This window comes from Pangasianodon hypophthalmus, chromosome 20, assembly GCF_027358585.1.
Source record: "Pangasianodon hypophthalmus isolate fPanHyp1 chromosome 20, fPanHyp1.pri, whole genome shotgun sequence".
Lineage (NCBI taxonomy): Eukaryota > Metazoa > Chordata > Actinopteri > Siluriformes > Pangasiidae > Pangasianodon > Pangasianodon hypophthalmus.
In genome coordinates, this window is record NC_069729.1 from 2,164,073 (window position 1) to 2,185,283 (window position 21,211).

General features: G+C 42.3%; 1 protein-coding gene across 1 annotated transcript in view; it reads right to left on the reverse strand.

Annotated features, from left to right (window-relative positions):
- Positions 1 to 21,211, reverse strand: part of sema3fb (sema domain, immunoglobulin domain (Ig), short basic domain, secreted, (semaphorin) 3Fb) — a 64,410-nt gene that overhangs the window by 16,766 nt on the left and 26,433 nt on the right. The window contains exons 3-6 of the mRNA XM_034314196.2: positions 7,535 to 7,695; positions 6,405 to 6,467; positions 5,526 to 5,645; positions 2,499 to 2,588 (exon numbers count right to left, since the gene is read on the reverse strand). Coding sequence (XP_034170087.1) covers positions 2,499 to 2,588; positions 5,526 to 5,645; positions 6,405 to 6,467; positions 7,535 to 7,695 — 434 coding nt within the window. The remainder of the gene's footprint in view (positions 1 to 2,498; positions 2,589 to 5,525; positions 5,646 to 6,404; positions 6,468 to 7,534; positions 7,696 to 21,211) is intronic.

Below are 21,211 nucleotides of genomic sequence, written 5' to 3' on the forward strand. Positions count from 1 at the left end.
TGTTAGAATCAGGCGTTTTAGGCAAAAAAGTTTGTTTCTTCAGCTTGACAAGATATGGGTCTGAGAGTGATGGGGTAAAACAGTGGCCACTCAGCTTGCCATGATTTGGGTCTGGGAATGATGAGGTAAAATAGTGGTTCCTCGGCTTGCCAGGATCTGGGTCCGGGAATTGTAGGATAAAATAGTGGTTCTTCAGCTTGACAGGAATTGGGTCTGGGTTATGGGGTAATACAGAGTTTCTCAACTCACAATAATAGGGAACCCACTATTTCCATGTTTCCTTGGTCCCAACAAACCTGATCCAAAAGTTTAATTGTTGGACCTTAGGAAGCCCTGTTACAGTGCAAGTCAAAGAAGGCCCCAGAACTTTGGGAACCCTTAGGTAAACTTACATAAAGTTGATGTCAAATTAAGCTTGTGAAGTAAAGTGTTATTCTGTAAACAGTAATTGCTCAACATCTCAACAGCAACCATCCATAGGTGTCCCTGTCAACAGCAGCAGCTACATAACCAATCACAGTAAAACACGGGGAGGATGCTGTGTGCTTTAGGCATCTTACAGAGTGATCTGTCTGACAGCTTTTTGGACATGTGGTCCATGGTTTGCTATAAGCTTGTACCAACATGAACCTCAACCAGAATACCCTTCCTTTTCTCTCTCTGTCCTCCTTCTCTAAAATTCTTGCCAGTCACAGGAGACATCACTAAAAACAATCACTCAACACTGAAGCCTGCCAAACTGTTCAGATGCAATGTACAGGTTATCCTTCAGCTAGGATTAAAGCTCCTGTTTTGTAGAAGCAACTCAGAACCCTGCCAGCTCCCCACAGGACATGTCAGGCTCTGATGAGCCGCAGATCTAGAATAAGGAATCTGATTCTTTTATTCAGGGCATTTCTCTCTGGTCTGATACAAACCTGGGTAACACAGTAAACTCACTCTCGGATTTAGAAGGTCATTTAAGGTGAACAGACCCATTTTGCCAAATTTTACTCTTGAAGTTACCATTGGTTACTCAAGAATGTATGGATGCATATGAAGGTTTTTACAATTACTTTACTGACTATTAGTAATCCCTGGTGGCTCAGCAAAAGCTCTGGATTCTTTATCATTTGATTTGAAAGTTCTTGGGCTTCTCAACAATGCCAAGCTGTTGGGTTCTTGACTAATGCACAGGGGCGTTGAACACTGGCTCATAACAACTAACAGCTTTCTTTACACCTTTTTTTCTAAGGATAACATTCTCAAAATCTCTGATTTAATAGCAGTGATACATTTGACCATCATAGTATTAGTTGTGTTCTGCAAGCTTCCGTCTTAACAATCCGTTTTCAATGCATTGATTGACAGGTGGACTCACTGGTCTATCCTAAGAATTACAAAGATCATCAGTTGTCTGACAAGAATGTCAGAAATTGTATACCCCTACAAAGCTGTCATGACTGAACCGCGTGGGAAGCAGAGCAAAAAGCCAAACCGTTCCAGATGCTAAGCCTTTGGTTGCATGAGACAATCTTACTTGTGTTTTTAGGATCAAGTACCCATTGACACAAAAGGGGTTACACTGAAACCGGTTTGGTTTAATCCACAGGCACAGGTTGCTAGCCATGCCTGTCATGTGATCAGATGGAGACCAGGTAAAGGTTACATGTTTCACACCAAGATGGAAATTGTAGCAAGGCTCAAGCATTTAAGCAGTACTTAGCTCTGTTGAGCAATAACCACTCCCCACAATCTTTACTACAACACAACAAAGTTAAGACGCCTCTTGTTTGCTCTGGATCAACAAAAAAACGAGTGTCTCTGTGTATGTGTGTGAGATTTCATTTAGACATTCCTCTGGCTTGAGAAGAGTGGGTCATAATGGGACCTCAGAGACAGGCTTGCTGTGCATAATACCTCGGCGTGGGAAAAAAACAAACTTTTTCACAAACATATTTTGATCAAATAAACTTATCCCACGTCATTGGATCCCTTGGGCACACACCCGGCCCTGGCCTCGGACAACCTTGCCAGTTCTACCCCCATGTTGGCAGAGCTGCCCAGAAAGACCTGAGAACTGGTTTAGCTGATACACACTAATCAGATTACTGGTCTTGACTGGATATGATCTAACAATCTCATTCAGGTCCTGTAACCACCATTTACCAAGGATATACATCAGATTTGGACAGGAAAACAAATATATCCCTGGAGGTAATGTCAAGTAACAGTTCTCCCATGCAGGGGGTTGATTATGATAACCATCATAGAAAAGATACAGAAAGGTGCAAGACATGCTAGACTTGTTGTAGCATTAGCACAGAAGGCCATGACAACCTGTAAACAAGATGCACATGTATATGCAAAAATAGCGAGATTCCAGACAATGAAAGGGACTGTGTGAAACAAGCAGGATGGACAAACATGGCAAAGCATAGATATTTGTCAAGTAAGGAAGCCCCTAACAGGGCAAACTCCAGGGGGTTGGGTTAGTATACAATCCACCCTCTGCATACCTGTAGTCCCGTCTCATCAGTCACAGTCTCGAGCTCGGCCGCCCGACTTGACCTCCCTCTGGACTGGGGCACCTGCAGGTGCAGAGGCATCTAAAACACATTCACACATATGCAGATGATGAACTACATCTTGTGGTAAATTATGCTTATGCTTTCTTCTAGTATGTTATGTTTTACGAACTGGTGCTACATTCTCTTATGTTATCCAATAATGCTAGGTTAACAAACTCACAACAATTCTTTAGAAGGAGGGGCCAAAGAAATAAATCAAAAGGAAATCAAAAGGAGCCAGAATGAGAGGGAAAACAATCAAAAGCATGAACCTCCACCCACATCCACCCGTAGTAAGGATTATGTTCATGGACTGTTCATTGACTCTTCATTGAAAAGACCCCACCCAACCACCTGTAGTAAAAAGACCACACCCAACAACCTGTGGAAAAGCACCCTACCCATCTGCAGAAGAAGACCCCGTATACCCACCAGTAAAAAGGACCATATTCATGGAAAAGACTCCACCCACCCACCTGTGGAAAAAGATCCCACCCACTCATCTGTAAAAAGGACCTCATTCATGGGAAATCCCTGCCCACCCCTAACCCTATGCCACCTGGCCACGCCCACTGATAGCAAATAAAAGGATTCATTCTGCACTTGAGCCTCAGGTTTCAGGCATGAAAGTGAGAGGATGAATGTGTGTGCAGGGTTGCATGATGTCTGGACTTGTGTGTGTGTGTGTGTGTGTGTTGTGGTGGATCAGGGTCTGTCTGGTGTCATGTGTTTGACCAGATGGTGAAAACAGCAGCAGTGTTATCGTTAACTTCCTGCGGTGTGGACGGTTTCAGCATGACACACACTGTAAGTCCACACATCTGGGCTGATGTGTTTCCGGAGCCAACAGTGTGAGTCAGTATGTCTGCTATGGGCACACACGTTCAGCTCCAGCGTTCTCGGTCTAACGGAATAAAACGAACGCTGTTTTTATTTTATCAGCTGTCAGAAACAATACAATTTTTAGGAATTCTGTGAGGTCATACGACAGCCATTCTTCACCTCTTGTCAAACAAATTGGCTGCTAGTAGGCATTTTCTGACTCAAATTTACTCCATACACTACAACTGGATATGTAGTAGTTTGGATAAGTATTCACCCCCTCCCCTTGAGCATATCCACGTTTCGTAATGTTACAAAATGGAGCCGAAACAAATCTAATTGGGATTATATGCCATGAATCTGCATAAAATCCAATAGTCTTTTGTATTTGCAAATAAAAATGGTAAAATTTGGGATTGCATAAATATTATGTGTGAAATCTATAAATTACTTGAATTAGTCGATCTTAGTGTAATTAAAAAGGTAAGGGAGCAAATACTTATTTATTTGTTTATGTATTAATGATTTGAAACAGACTTATTTTGAAACAGATTTATTCTCAGTAGAGAGGAATGAATATCTGAAGACATTTAGCTATGGGGGGTGTGTATGTGTGTTGTCTGCATTCGACAGCTTGACAGAAACTCTTCCTGTCTGAAAATGTAGAGCTTTAATTGAAGCAGATTTTTGCTCCTTTCACAGGGACACCTACACATGCACGCACACACATACACGTACACACACACACACACCCACACACACACCCACACACACACCCACACACACACCCACACAAACACACACACCCAGTTAAACCTGTTCAAAGTCGTGTCTGCACTAAAAGTTCCCACTACAACTAGTGAATGAATGCTATTTAAGAATGGAGACGGGTGGAGGGGGAATCGGGACTGTAGCTGGACCATGTTTGTGCAGGTGTGTGTGTGTGTGTCTGTGTGTGCACGTGTGTGCGCGTGTGTGTGTGTGTGTGGCATGCATGAATAAGTCTACAAAACAGCAATATGTACCAGCCTTCATGCACGTGTGAGAGAAGTGACCCTGCGTCTCTCATTATTCGGTATTTAAAAGCCCCAAGTCGCTGATTAGGGAGCGAGCGTCTGAGCGACAGAGCGTTAAAAAATGAGGGAGCAAAAAAAAAAGAAAAAACTCAGAACCCCAATTAAACAGGCAGACTAAACACAGTGGAGACAGCAGCTGTGTGTGAGAGCCCACCATCACCTGGAGGGAGAGAACAAGAGAGAAAGAGAAAGAAAGGAGGAAGAGAGAGAGTGTAAGTGGTATGGAAAGAGAGGGAGAGAGAGGATGAGAAAGAGAATGATGGAAAAGAGAAGAAAATGAAAGAGGGATTAAGGAAGAGAAAAACAAAGAAAATGAAGAAGGGAAAAGAGAAAAAGACAAAGAGAAAGGAATAAGGGCAGAGTGAGAGAGAAAGAAAGTGAGAAATGGAGGTAGAGAGGAGAAGGTGAGAGAAAGAATCAGAGAGAGGAGAAAAGGAAGAGAGAATAAGTGGCAGAGAAAGGGAGAGGTGAAGGACATGGGAAGGAGAAAGCTGGAGAAAAAGGAGGAAAGATTCATAAAGGGAAGGAGAGAAATAACAAAGAGGGATTAAGGCAGAGAAAGACAGAGAAAGAAACAGATTAAGGAATGAAGGAAAAGCGCAAGATAGAGATGGATAGGAAGAAACAGAGAAGGTGAGAGAAAGAAGGGGAAAGAGTGGAGAAGGATGACGCAAAAGAGGCCTGGAATGAGAGAAAAGGAGTGAAAGACTGAAAATAGAGAGCAAGAGAGAGACAGAGAGGTAGAGATAAAAATGGAGAAAGAGGGAATGAGGAAGAATGGAAGGATAAAGGGAAAGAATGAGAGAGGGAGAGAAAGAAGAAGGAGAGAGAAAATGGGAAAGAATGAGAGAATTGAAAGCATGTGGATGAAAAGAGACGGAAGAGAGAGGAGAGAAAGACAGAGAAAAGAAAGAAAAAAACAAAGAGGATATTAGATGGAGAGAAAAGGAGAGAGAGAGAGAGAGAGAGAGAGAGAGAGAAAGTGACATGGAAAGGATTGGGCGAGAGAGGAGTGACAGAGAGAATGATCAGCAGAGTGTTTTGATAGTATTATGGGATGGACGGAGTGTGTGGTTACCATGGCTCTGTGTCCGCGGTTGATGTAGGTGCACACGGGGTTGTAGGCTCCAGTCCCACACACGTACAGGTGAGTCCTGTTCCACGGCTCGATCAGACGCACAAAGTTCCCGCACTCACCCTACAACACACACACACACACACACACACACACACCTCATCAGGGTGGAATTTAACTGATAAAGTTGACACTGGCTTGCAAACGTGTGTGTGTGTGTGTGTGTGTGTGTGTATCCGTCCACTTCACAGAGTCTGTACCTTGACACCTTGTTGGAACGAACCGTAAAAAGACCACATTCGTGCTGAGAGAACAATCTGATATTTCACTTCCTGAATTAATTTATCATCATGAAAGCAAACATGACAAGCAATCATCCAATCATACGCAAATCCTACGCAGTGGAGCCAAAGCGTATCGGGTTACGAACAAATCACGACATTCTCCAGCTTTTCAGAGCCTCCTAGCAGGTGCTGCTGAGTTTTTTTTTTGTTCCCATCACGGATTTGGACGGAGAACTCTGGAAGTCTCCGAGCGTTTCATGTGCTGTGATGAGTTGAGTGATTAGTTATCCAGACAGCGTTCGCTTTCAAAACACAGCTAGCATGATTTTTAGGTGTCGAAATAAATTTAAGTCTGAATATTTAGAAAAAGATTCATTTTATATAAAATTGTACCCACAATATTATTAATGTTTGTTTATGTACAATGTTATTAATACAAGGCTGTGTTAATATTTCTTTGTGTTTTCTTTTGTTGAGCTGCAAAAACTGTTAAAAATTGATGAAACACACAAAAGAAAACACACACACACACACACACACACCAAATATACTGATTTTTTTTCTCTATGTCTTAAAATCAATGTTCACAAACACTCACATTGTTGTCTTTACCACTTAACACACACTCCATCTTCCTTGGTGAGGTAACAGGCCAGTGGATCTGAGACACACAGAGAGAGAGAGAGAGAGAGAGAGAGAGAGAGAGAGAGAATAAATACAATACAAAAATAAATACCCCAATAATAATTAAAAATAGATCAATCCTGATTATTCTGGCTCAACTACTTATTTAACTCATGATGACATTAAACAGGAACAGGCTTTTATAACATTTTATACCCAACATAATGTTACATGCAGAAGTCAAATCTGATCTGATTACAGAAAATAAACCCAATGTAGGCTACACCATGTGTTATAAACACACTATAAATGTGTTATAAATGATTTATAAAAACAGTTAAGGTCACTACTGACATTTACCTGCGACAGACAATTCTAAAATATAGAAATCCATGCACAGGTGGAGATGTGATGTGTTTAATGTGTTATAAATGATTTATAAATAATATTTTATCACTCCACTTCCATATATGTTGCAATTACTTTCCTAAAATCTCTATAATCCCTAATGATTATAAACTTCACATTACTAAAATCTTTATAATGCAGACATGTTTATAAACTCTGTGTACACTTAATAAGCGTATTTGACTTTATTTGATAATCATTTCATAAATGTGTTATAAACAGTTTATAAAGACAATCCTAACATCACTTTACTTCCATATCGCCAATTACTTCACTCCTAAAATGTCTATAATCCATGTCTAACTTGTTTATAAACGCTGTGTAGACTTAAGAGTCCACAAATCACTGCCTGACTTTATCTTTTCATGAATGTGTTATAAATGATTTATAAGAAAAACCTGAATATCAGTTGACTTCCATATAGCTGCTTATTACAATCCTAAACTATCTATAATCCTTGTGTAGACTTAATCTGCGTTCAAAATTCTTTACCTGACTTATAAAGGTGTTATAACATGTCATAAGGCTGTTATAAATGTTTTATAAGAACCATCAGCAGGGATTTTACACTAAAGTTTTGCAACTTTTGTGCCAGGCTGAACCTTTGTGCTGCAGTATGTGTAGACAGACAGGAATTCAGTGTGTGTGTGTGTGTGTGTGTGTGTGTGTGTGTGTGTGTGTGTGTGTGTAACCTACAATGAGTGGCTGGTGGTTGATGTCGTGGAGGTCCAGCGACAGGATGAAGTCTTTGCTCCCTACGTACATGCGGTCGTGATCCTCGTCCATGCGAAGGATCCGGTAATCCGACGTGTTTAACAGGAAGGAGAAATGATGCGCCGTGTTCGTGGACCTCAGTTCTGCCGAGAGAGAGAGAGAAGGAGAGAGAGAAGGAGAGAGAGAAGGAGAGAGAGGTTTACAAAAAGTTTACAATTTTTTACCTCATAAAACACACTTAAAACATACACACACACACACACACAAACACACACAAATCCCAGATCTCAGGTCAACTTCAGCCAAAAATGACATGTAGTGCATCAGTGGAGCTACGAAGTTAATGTTACTAACAAATAAGGGAAGCTTATGGCTTCCAATTTAGCATCGCATCGTCCAAACTGCACATACACTCGCCTCAAAACACACTTCTCCACATGAACAGTTTCATAAAATATCCCAAAAAAATCAGAAACAATATTATCACTTCACACACACACACACACACACACATACCATGTCTGTCACTCAGCATGTCTCACCCAGACACATCACTAATCACCCAAAGATAATGAGTGAAAATAAATCACTGACCCCTCACCTAACACAGAGGGAGCATAAATTTCCCATCATGCCCCGCTGTGACAGGTCTAAATATACAGCTTGTGTCAATACGGAGTGATTGATGGCACGAGGAGCTGCGGTGTGTTTGTGTAGTGTGATTTATAGTACACCGGCGAGGGTGTGTTTGTAGGTCAGAGACATGACTGACAGCTGTTGGGATGGTGTGTGTGTGTGTGTGTGTGTGTGTGTGCGCGTGTGTGTGTGTGTGTGTGTACTAGATTATTTGTGTTGGAGAGTTGGGCTGAATGATCGGTCACTATAGCCAAATGTGGTCAAGAGAAACACAGAGAGAGAGAGAGAGAGAGAGAGAGAGAGAGAGAGAGAGAGTGATGGTCTTCATGTCTCGCTCTTGTCCATCAACATCTCCTCAACGTCTGCTTGTTTTTGAAGCGACTCCCTCTGACCATCTGCTTTAAAAAAACTGACTGTCAAAAAATAGACAGAGACAGGAAAAGAAGGAGAGAGAGAGAGAGACAGAGCAGGAGACAGAAAGAGTGAGACACCAGATATGGGTGTGAGACCAAAAATACAGGAGAGAGAGATGGAGAGAAAGAAAAAGGGATACAGACAGACAGACAGACAGACAGACAGATAGATAGATAGATAGATAGATAGATAGATAGAAAAAAGAGAAAGAGACAGACAGAGAGAGAGTGTGAACGAGTGTAATTCAGTCTCTCACTTGTCTCAGGTTTCTCTCTTGACAGTAACACTCTCCCTCCTGCGGCTTCCAAAAGCGAACGAGTGTTTCAGAAACAAAGCCTCCCTCTGTGCGTGTGTGTGTGTGTGTGCGCGACATAAGGACTGTGTTAGAGCTACAATGGCTTCTGTAAAGGATTTCCTGGCCTCTAATTGACTCACTGTTGGTGTGCGAATGAAAGCGGATCCCACTGTACACACACACACACACACACACACACAAACAACCACCTCAGAGACAGAGAAAGAGAGATTGGCATCACTGTATACATGAAAGTAGGCGGAGTTTCACTGCAAGAGATTCTTGAGTAACACTAGACATGCCCAATCTAACATCTTATAACTTTTAAAGCTCTTTCACACAAGAATTTAAACACAAAACGTTTCACCACAACACTTCAGTCACACTCAAATCTGTGTCAAATCACGCCTTTGCAGTTGTGATATTTCCCCTTAGTCCCTCATCTCATGTCCATCCTGATAAGGAAACGTCAAGCTTTATCTGAGATGTTAAACCCCCATCACACACACACACACACACACACACTGCAGGTGTAAAACTTCACACACGTGCCCGTGTGTAAGTGCCTGAGCTGATTCAGTAGAAGTGCTTTGATGAGAGTGTGGCGATAACAGAACAGCAGAACTCCTAACTCCAGAAGAAAAAAAAACAAGCTTCAGGAGACAAACATCAGGGATTTATTCCGTCTCAGGATCAGTTACACGGAAAAACTGTCCAGAGTGTTACGATCAAACCACCGCTGATTACAGGTTCACTGCACACAGGAAGTGCTTCCACTTTCACTCTGACACACACACGCACACACACTTACATACGTTCATTACAACTGTGTGCATGAGGACTGATAGAGACCGACAGAGAGAACAAGACCGACAGACACAGAGAGAGAGAGAGAGAGAGAGACAGAGATAGAGACAGGCAGATAGACAGAAAGAGAGAGGCAGAAAAAAGAGATACAGGGAGAATCAAGGAGACAGACATAAGAGAGACAGACTGAAACAGACAAAGACAGAGAGAGAGAGAGAGACAGATAGATAGACAGACAGACAGACACAGGAACACAGAGACAGACAGAGAAAGAGAGAGAGAAGGAGAAACAGAAAGACACAAATAGAAAACGACAGACAAAGGGAGAGACAAGGAGAAACAGAGAAACAGACAGAGAGAGATAGACAGACAGAGGGATAGACAAACAATGAGACAGAGAGAAACAGAGAGACAGAGAGAGAGAGAGAGAGAGCCAGACAGACAGGGGGAGAGACAGGCAGTGTGACAGACAATTAATAATTAAAAATTAGTAATTAAAACATACTGTTGAAAAAATGACATGCAAGATATTAACAATACACTAGCAATGTTTTTTAAAGAAGAAAATTCTAGAAAGAATATTTTCTAGTGTTTCAAATAATCCAGTCATAGTAGTAATGTCGGGGATTGAGCCGCTTAAGCTGCGTGAGCTGAACAGCGAACACACACACACTGAAGCGCTTCACTAGCGGGTTAATTAACTCACCCAAACGCATCCTACACACACGGGAGATTAATCAGACATACACACAACATAAGCGTAATATTAATATTACATCTCGCTTCTGCACAACATGCAGCTGATAAAAATAAATGCACTTTGTTTACAGCCAGGTTTGTTCGCTGCAGTAAACAATAAACACTAAACACTGCGTTTGGTTCCTATTTATTCGCTGCACCCTCTTGTGGACTGTTGACAATTATGTTGGGACAATATATCATCCAACAAAAGTAGTTATCGTGACAGGCCTACACACGTGCACACAAACACACGTGCGCACACACGTGCCCACATGCACACACATGCGCTTACATGCACACGCACGCACACACACGCACACACATTGTACAAAGTAATGAAGGAAGGATTTGATGCTAGCGTGTGATTTCCGAATAAAATACTGCCTTTAAAATCTCCATCCAGCAGGTAGTGTTTCAACATCTCACTCTTATGACATGTGCATACTGTATATGTTTCTGTGTGTGTGTGTGTGTGTGTGTGTGTGTGTGTGTGTGTGTGTGGTGAAAGATGGCCAAGGTCCAGCAGCCATCCTGCCAAGTTTATCACCTTCATTTCCTCCAGGATGGAGATAAGAAAAACACAGCAAGCAAAAGCGATAACACTGACAGCTGTGTGTGTGTGTGTGTGTGTGTGTGTGTGTGATCTGTATCTCAGCAGCCGATGAAGAAATCACTTCATCGAGCCAATCGAGTGTCAGCAGCTCTTTTAATCATCCAATCAGATTTTAGAGAAAATACGACAGCGTGTTAACACTGAGCACTCAGCAGGAGTCTTCCCGCATGTCTCTCTCTCTCTCTCTCACACACACACACACACACACACACACACACACACAAAAGTGTTGGAATGTGAGGATTGTGTAAGATGCATCTCTCTGATGTTCCACTGTAACGAGGAGGAAAACAGAAGCAGCCACACCCACTATACAGCTTACAGACCAGTTTATAGGTGTGACATCACTGACTGGAGCTCATCTGCTGAGCTGCACAAAGTATTGGCACCCTTGTTCCCTGGACATGGGCCTCCAAAGGAGTGTGACATGAGAAAGCCTTATTATTTACCTGAATTAGTACTGAGTGTATGAGGGCAGTGTCGAAAGATCTGCATAGCTTTGCACGCTCCATTCACACTGAAGTGTGTGTGTGTGTGAGAGAGAGAGAAATAGAGAGAGAGAGACAGAGAGAGAGAGAGAGACAGAGTTAGAGTTTGGTTCTTAGCTACATCCTAGAACTGCTGCTAAATATGGAAGAAAAGCAAAGACAGAAGAAGAAGAAGAAGAAGAAGAAGGCTTTAATTTCGCTCCACTGAGCTCATCTAGATAACCTCTGTTCCAACATGCTACATCTCTCTCTCTCTCTTTCTCTCTCTCTCTCTCTCTCTCTCTGTGTGTGTGTGTGTGTCCAACAGAGAGAAACAGAAACAGACAGGGAGAGAGGGTGTGTGTGTTTGTGTATTTGTGGTTGCAGGCATGGGTGTGTGTGTGTATTCAGACGCCCTGTGTATATGTGTGTGTGTGTGTGTGTGTGTGTGTGTGTGTTCACGACTCTATCATTAAGGCTTATGTCAGCTCTGTTTTCCACCACTTGCCACCTCATTATCGCTTCCCCTCCTCCTCCTGCCTGCCATCTCGCCCTCATCCTTCTATCCCAAGAGCTCACATACAATACAATCAGGGCCCCAGGAGGGTCACACACACACACACACACACACACACACATATACACTCTCTCTCTCTCTAATGGTGTTCATTTTTATTCGCTATCAGCTCTGATAAGTTCTTGTGCAGAAAGATTTTCTCATCATCAGTGAGGGTTCTGACTCTAAGCAAAACCTCCACCAAACTCCCTCTCTCTTCTACAACCATATAAAGTAAGGAATAAAACACTCTTGACACAGGAAAATAATCAACAACATGGTGGTCCGATGTAGCCCAAGTTAACAGAAAAAAAAAACACAGCTTGTCAAGATACAGAGAAACTACAAAGCGTAAACTCCTCTGTCCTGAGGACGTCAGAAAACTTAAAGCTACACCTCTCACACTGGAGACTCCTTCCATAAACATTAAATATACGTCTCCTTACAGAAAATATACCTTTTTAAATCCGTTTATGTGGAGTGTTGGCTGTACCAGGAGTCCCTGTCAATGAGCTGTTACTATAGAAATGCTAACTATTAGAACGAGCACATTAATATAAACCTGCACTACTGTCAGAGCTGCTGTTATAGAAAATTAATCAACACCTTCTGTTCATTTAGCTCCCAAGTGGCCATTATATCATCTCTACGTGTGGTATAACCATCACACACGGACCCCTCTCTCTCTCTCTCTCTCACACACACACACACACACATACACACACACACACAGGCATCATCTTTTTCACTTTCTCTCATTGAGATTCTGCAGATCGCTCTTCCCAATGCACCATCCGTTCATGCTGATCCCGCTCAGCCCCGGGGGCAGACGACCCCTGACCCTTGAGGGATAATCCCAGATTAATCCACAACTCCGGGCGGCTGTTGCTTTTGCCTCGTGACCTCTGACCCCCAGTCAGTGCACGCATGATGTGCTCACATCGGCCACTTTTCTTCATGTAGTCCTGTTTCATATTTTGATTCCTAAAACCCAGTCACAGTCTGCAATATTTTGTCTGCATTCTAAGCTAAAAAAAGCTTCCGCTTCTTTCCAAATAGGAGAGAACAAACACTGCCCCAAAAACGCCGCCTACTCAGCCGACCTCCTCCCAAACACTCAGTGTGTAACAGGCAGCCATGAAGCCTTGTTTAGAACCGTCCTGAAACGTGACGCACGTCTGTGGAGTCAGGATTCGGAATGAAATGGTGTGAAAAGGAAATAAGGAGCCTCTGAGGTGGCATGGTGGTTACACAAACGAACATACTCAAGCTGCATATTAATATTTCAAGGCCACAACTTATTATTCATTGTGTTGCATCTGACTTCATGTGTCTATGATTGGCCTCCGAGAATGGGCTAAAAATGTGCTCACTCAGAGAATTCAGTTTCCTTCCCAGTGTGTGGGAAATTCCATGTCGCAACATCAGTGACTCCAGTACGTACTTATACGTCATTCCAAGACTCAAGTGAAGTATTATCAATCGTCTCCATGATCAGATTCACATGGCCAATGAGCTAACTGATTTCTGTGTCTCATTAATTAGAAGATTTAGCATAACCTGAGCGAGAACAGGAACTAACTTGTTTCAAGGACATTATATGTAACTATAAACAGATAAAAACATATGATGTGTCATCCCTTAATTAATAAACAAAACTGTAAATGTCAAATTGCTGTGGTGTAAGAGGAATAAAACACTGCTGCTTGTGTTGTTATTGGCAAATTATCAACCCTGTTCATCACCCCACCCTGTCGTTTATTATTTTCCCCTAACAGCATGACACTGAGTGTTTTATTCCTTATTCCTTTTATTCCCGCTTTTGACATTTTGAGTGAATCATTTCCTGTTATCAAAGTCTCCATTAATTCCCCGTATGTGTCCATTTCCTTTACACAGTCCCACACATTTCCTCTGGAGCTGTAGGACTCAGCAAAGACAAAACAAAAGTTGAGGTTATCTTGGGTTTATTAATATATCATTCACAATCAGTTATTCATGAATTAGCCAGCAGAGAGGTAAGTACAGAAGTTACTGTGTGACTCTGAGGCCATTTAAGTTCACACCACGAAAGAGGACGTCTGTATCTGTGTCCTTAAAAATCCCCAGGAAGCAATCGGCAGCGTTCTTTAGCAGGATGAGGACAATACATCACAGCTAACAAGCACACAATGCCCTCCGCAAATAAACATGACAAGGACAAGAGGAAAGTGAGAGATGCGCCGTACAGCTGAGTCGGAAACTAGAACAGAAACGGGCGGGGTGAAGAGTTTTAGAGTTTTATCGGGGACACGGAGGTGAACTTTCAGAGGTCAGCCTCTTTTTTTCCCCGGTCTACAACACTTCACTGCATCCTGTGACATCCCAGGGGTGGACATACGGTAGCGTCCAAAAGTCTGAGCACTGTTTTCATTTCATTATTTATTCACCAATATATTATTTCAAACAATAATCTCTTTAACTGCGTGAGAAATCGTCATAATATTTTGAAATCCTGTTTACACAGCGACATCTAATTATTCAAACTGTCGTAGCATTGTATATGTTTTAAACACTAACACTACAATTTTCATAAAGCTTTCAAAAAGTATAAGGGTACAAAACTGGGAGCCTCACGCACCTTCCTGCTCTTGTACATCATCTCAGCTCATTGACTATATTGAATATTTCTTAGATTTTGTCCAGGAGCGCAACTGATTTACAGCCAAGAAAGAAGCAGGAAGGTGACCTCGGGTGACCCGGGGCTAGGGAAAGCTCCCAGTGTCCTCCCCAGCGAGGTTTCAGGAATGCTGGGTTATCACTGCTGCAGCCCTGGAGGTCACGACATGGCCGAAGTGGGCGAAAGATTGTTCTGCCACTTCCTGTTTGGTAGCCATTGTGTGCTCGACTCAGTTCTTTCCTCCGAAATCACAGCATCAGCTTTTCCTCTCATCCCCGTGGGCAGCAGGCTTTGAGCACTTTTGTGTCCACAACATTCTTTCGATTTTTTTCCTATTTAGACAGGGCTGATCAGATGGAATGCACTGTCAGCCTATCAGGGAAGAGCCAGGTGCCAACACGGACCAATGATCGACCCAGTTTCCCAGACTGAACAGGAAGGAAGTGAGATTATTGGGGTTTTGGGGTTTTTTTTCCCACGCTCGTGTCAACAGGGCCATCCATCCAATCATTTTTTTCTGAGTCGCTTCAGGAGCCACTCATCTGTGAGGAAGGCGATTAGCCGCTAACAAACGGACCCCCTCGTCAACACCACTACCCTCCCATGGGAAAGGAAAGCGTGCCTGGTGTTAACCCTTAATCTACTAGGGCTTTCCTGAAGGGTACATACGGATCAGGTCAGGATTGTGAGAACTACCTCTGCTCGGTCCTGTCAAAGGACAACAAGGTCCTGGAAGGTTTGGAAATCTCCTAGGTTAGCACTTGGTTGCAGGGTTGATTTTTTCTTGTCCAAGTCATCTTAGCGGTCAAATATCTGATGTGCTACTGCCAGTTTGGTAGAAAATATAATTGCACCAGGCCTTTGTGGAAAAGACTGGATACAGCTATCCTGAGAGGAATCTACACGTTTTGTGTTAAAATCTGAGTACGCCATTATGAGTTATCACTCAATAGCAGTCCACAATAAAGCCAGCACATGAGCCAGTCAGCGGATGAAGCTGGAATGATTAAAAGCTGCGTAGGCGTTTTGAACTCTGTGATATTATCTGACCCTCTGCAAGCCCAGCTCCCTTCCTCCATCTCACATTAGTAATGTCTCGACCCTATTTTCTCCCTTTGTAGCATACTTGCTCTTTGTCAAGGTAAGTACAGAATGTTTTGAGTTCATTAATATGAAATAAAATCTATCATTGTATGTTCGATACATCGAAACTGGAGTGCCCTTATGTACAGGGTTTTACAGTAACCAAAAGCTGCTGTTGGGTGGTTACTGTAAAACCCCACACTAACTCAGACAAGTGATTTGAACCCTCTCATGCCAGCAAAGTGATCAAATGAACAACAACAGAAGCCACAAACACTACTGTGACCTTTAAAACGTGATCTGTGGCAGGAGTAGAGACAGGAGAAGTGACAGAAGCTAAGATGCACTGGAGGCTTTATCTCTAATCCTTCTTAGGGGGTGTTAGCTTTAAAGAGCTTCCCATTATTCTCCAAAACGTCTTACTGAGGAAATGAACTCCACGACACCCTCGAGCAACAGGTGGAGAGAATTCGAGACGAGAAGACTAGACATGCCCGTCACCCACCTAGGGCTCAGTTTCCACCCAAATCCAACAAACATGCCCAGTAGATACCTTTAGCATCCCTGACCAGTGAAAAAAAAACCAAGAGAATGAAACATACAGGAAGAGAAGAGAAGAGAAGAGAAGAGAAGAGAAGAGAAGAGAAGAGGGACAGACACAGCAGACATGATAAGCGTGATGGAATCCCGGGTCACCAAGCCGATTTAGCTGCTCGCTGTTTGTGGTCTGTAATCTCCTGCCATCATGACCACAGCAAAGACAAGCGGCAGAGTGAGAACGAGGACAATCATCAGTGTGTGAACAAAAGCCTGTCTATCTCTGGTTTCTGATCTCAGACGGAGCGTCCCCAATAGCTGGGACAGACTGAAGAGGAGCAGGAATATCGGACAGACTCCGCACGCCATCATGTTGAATGTTTCCGTCCCAGTGTGTGGGAAATTTCAAGCAAATTAATGAAGCATCATCAAAAGGATACATGAATTATTGTGGCATTATTATGGTGCTGACAAGATGGCAGGGAACGCAAAAGTAACCACAAGTACCCCTCTCTGCAGAACCAAAAGTAAAGGGGGTGGAGTCAGAACTGATCCAGCTCCTCCTACCTGGGTGAAGTCGAGCCAAAAGTCCAGTGGGTGGGTCCATTTTGTCAGTGGGTTTTGGTTTGTTTGTTGTTCTGTGTTGTACAGCATCGCCTGGGGTAGGGTTAGGACTGGGCTTATAGGAGGAGTTGGATTCATCCAGCTCCACCCCCTGGAGTTTTGGTTCTACAGCTAGGACTCAAACTAACTGCTATTAGAAACAAACACAAAATATTTATAAAAGTCCAGTGTCCTTTCCCCTCGTAGTAGCTTTCAGGTGTAGGCATAGGTCAAATATCGTAAATGCTACAGCTAACCCATAGACGTCACCACCTCTGGGTAATGATGCGCTCGAAAGATCACGAACAGTCGAATACAAACTGTAACACGTTTTGCACAACTTTAACCTTCGTGTGAGCTCCACTACCACAGCCTTGTAAAAACGAATGACCTGGTTACAGGAGGCTAAAACGTTAACTCCAGGTCACTTTACATAGCGATAGCACATGTGCTTGGTTTGCAATCAGTCTTTTCACGGTGTGCTCGACCCACAAGCCGTGTGTTTGTGCACGTGTGTTAGATGATGTCATGCCGTGGTGCTTTTAAGCCTCAGGTTTGACTCTCACTTCTGAAGAGCGAGATGAATTAAAAAAGGAAAAAACCCTAAAGGTATAGAATGTTACATATTTGCCGCACCCACATGCCATAATTAGTGGGGTCAATCTGTTATTTGTTATGTTATCTTAAGAAATAGGAGATCTGAGAGCGTCTAAACTCTAAATGGGGCCTCAAATTGGTGCAATTCGTCAACGCTCGGTGTTCAACGCACAGGTGATTCACGCGACGGGAAAAGAACCGTTTTTCATTTTCGTTTGTGTTACAAACTGCTGTTGGGGAGAATTATCTTTTTTTTTTTTTTACTGTGCTTTGAACCTGAGTGTCCACCAGACTGATTGTTCAGCAGGGAGAAGTGAGGCGGCTCTCGGCCCTCGTTGCTGCTGAATCAATAAAAAACACCCAGCTGGCCTCATTCAGCCCATTACCTCCCTGTTTGTGCTCCATAAACACACTCCAGAGATTGATCGCTAGCGACTGAGCACTTTTAAGTGATTCTCTTAAGTGGGTCATTTTTAATGATGATCAACAGCAAGTCAGAGACGGTATAGCTTAGCACATGGCTTGGCATAGCTGTCCAGTCAGGAAACTCCGGTTCCACATCCCGAACGTTGGTGTGAAAGCACTTTGGAATGTTTTCATTGATATTACCAGCGGAGCAGACGATAATCACAGATCTTACACTTGCCATGCCTATTCGAAAATCTGCTCCCATCAGGCTGTATCTCATCGTCTCGGCATCAGTCCGAGACCTTTTCTATCTCGACCAAGGATTTCAAAAAATGTTCTTTAGATTTGGATTCGTTTTGTTTTGTCTTATTTCAAGAAACTGAATGGACACTACACCTTCGGTGGTCTTCTTTCCATCCCTGACACCACAAGTCGTGCTTATTAGACACTTAGAGACCTCTATCATAGAGTTATCTTTGCTGTTATCGTAGCTACGCTTATCGGCCAGCGTGATTAGACGGCAGAGAGGCACACAGATGCACGTTCTTCAGTCTCACTCACTTAACAAGACCGTCTGAGACAGATAATGAGGCTCCTTCACTGAACCTAAAGCCCCAGATAACAGGACGTTACCCAGAGTTCTCTGAAATGCTATCGTCAGACGTCGAGCACAAATAGCAAACAGAAATGGAGACAAATGGAAGCTGTGGACAAATCGATCTCTGACACATTCGCAATGCTGTAAAGCTCCCAGGACGGAGTTTGAGGGCATGGTTATAGACAACAGAAAGGTTTTTCCAAAGGTTGTATTGATTTCCAAGTGTGAGTAATGTGGCCTCTATTCCAAGGACGCAGGGCAAACTGGGAGAAAATGCCATCCCTGTCCAATAAAAAAATTCACTTCGAGCGAGTTCATTGATCAGAAGCACACAAACACAGTGGGTCACACAAATCCCACAGGCATTTAGCAATTGTTGGAAATCTTCTTGTTTCCCCTGAGCCATGTGTCCAACCACAAAACACTCAATACTCTCAACTCCCGTTCCCCCGAGCACAACGAGCCGAGAGTACCGAAATTATTCAGCGCCGTTTCACAGAAAGGGTCGAGTTTGAACATTAAGCTTTCTTCCAAATCCATCAGAAATCCCCCACTGAGAGTATGACATTGGAAGAAGGCAATCAGCTGGATTTCAGGTTTTTGCGTCATGCATTATCTCTCAACTTTCGTATATTTAAATTGTATACAAATCACATTAAAGAAAATTCTCTTTTTTTCTGGGGTTTATTTAATAAATTGTACATTTTGCCAGTGCTTCTTCTCTGCTAAGTGCAAGATTTGATTTTCTGAAAGAAAATTACAGTTTTGAGATTTAAACACAAAATGAAAAAATTCCGATCTCAAAAATATAGATTTTCTGTAAATTTATGTTTAAAAAAATGGAACGTATTCCTTTAATTCCCAAGGAAAAGTAGATACTTTCAGAGTGTCTGAACAAATAAAAAATGTTTTGTGTGTTCTACTAAAATAGCTTCTACAGTAATGTTAGACCCGCGTTACAATTTAATTAACTTTTTATTTAATTAGGCTATACTAACATTGCTGGCAATCATTGGCTAGCTAACAAGTTAGGTGGTTAAAAGGAATTTAACCATTTCAGTAGAACATAAAAACTTTATACGCACCTTATGGTTCACATCTTCCGTTATGACTCAACGACTCTACTGTGTACACTCTGAAAGTGTCTACCTTTGCCTGGGAATCCTGGAGGCTTCATCTTTGGCTCAGTATTTCTGGGATTTGAATATTTGTATTTAGGATTCTGATTTATTTATTTTTTAATCTCGAAACTGTAATCCGTAATTTCGAATGATATGTTTGTGAAAGTAAAGATTACCCTTGCAAGTTCAAAACAAAGAAATTTTTTTTATGAAATACACCATAGAAAAAAAGATTTTTATTTAATATGACATCTATAATTCAAAGCTTCCAAACTCCATATAAATCAACCCCATTTGAGAATTTGAGAAAAATGAGACACAGCCCAGAGCTCCTGACTCCACTGGGCTTTATCTGCGCTACACTGGGAATTTAGTGAGAACCCTGTGGAATATTAGAACACCAGCCAAGCCATATTTCTCTACCTATGTGTACTCCCAAATGCACTTAAGAGTTCATTGGCCTCGTTCTGCGCAGGGCATAGGTGAGATCGGAGAAGCTCCATTCGTCTTTCTAAACATCTGCACAGATTAGAGCAGTCCCATAACTCCACAGCCTTTTTTTCTCTTTTCTTTCTTTAGGTTAAGCATTGGCATGCAAGTCGACTGCCTCCCCCGGCCGAGGCTTTCATCATCCAATCCTCCATCATACATCCAGGACTACATGGCTTAATTTGACCTCATCTCGAAGGTGCTACATTCTGAGTAAACAAAGGGTTCTTTGAGGGCTTTGGGTAGTTCAGGTTTTGTAGCTTCCATGGAATCCTTTCTGATCCTTTGCATCTTTTGTAGGGTTCTACATAGGACTTCTGAGGGTTCTCTCAGAGGGACATCCCACGTCTCACTGTCTTCCATGTCTTCCATGTCTCAGAGAATGTTTCATGTTTTTACTTGTTTTAAAAGCTCCAAATTTATCTTCAGACACATGGATTTAATGGACAGATTACAAAGTTAAACACACACTCCACTTGTAAAAATCATTTAAGGTTTCTTAAAGAACCTAATACAAAACCCTATCAAAGATAGGCTAGTGGTACATTTCCAGGTAGTAGTACATCATTAGGAAGCTACTAATCCTTAAAGGATGCACTGAAATTTTTAGGAAAACCTTTTTAAAGAGTGAAAGTAAATCAGCAAGAATTGTAATTGATGTGCCTTAGTTTCACTTATTTAGCACCCTATACAGGTCTTCGTTTTGCACTACTGAAGAGACGATTTTATGTAGAACGTACAAAAAATGATTTCTCTTCCATAAAAGATTCCAAAACATCTTTAAAAAGTCTTGAATGGTCCCTCATTTTGTATCCCCAACGAGAACCCTTCATCTTTCATAAAAGGTTCTAAGGAGCCTTTAAGGGTCCTCTGGTCTGTACCCCTAATGGGATCCTTTAAAGATTCTATGTTGAACCCTACACCTTTAGAAAGCCTTTATCTCAGAAGGTTTCTTTATTGTGGAAGGCTCCAAAATGCCTTTAGAAACCGTAAGAAGTCCTTCGGGTTTGTACCCTTGAAAAGAACGCTAAAAGA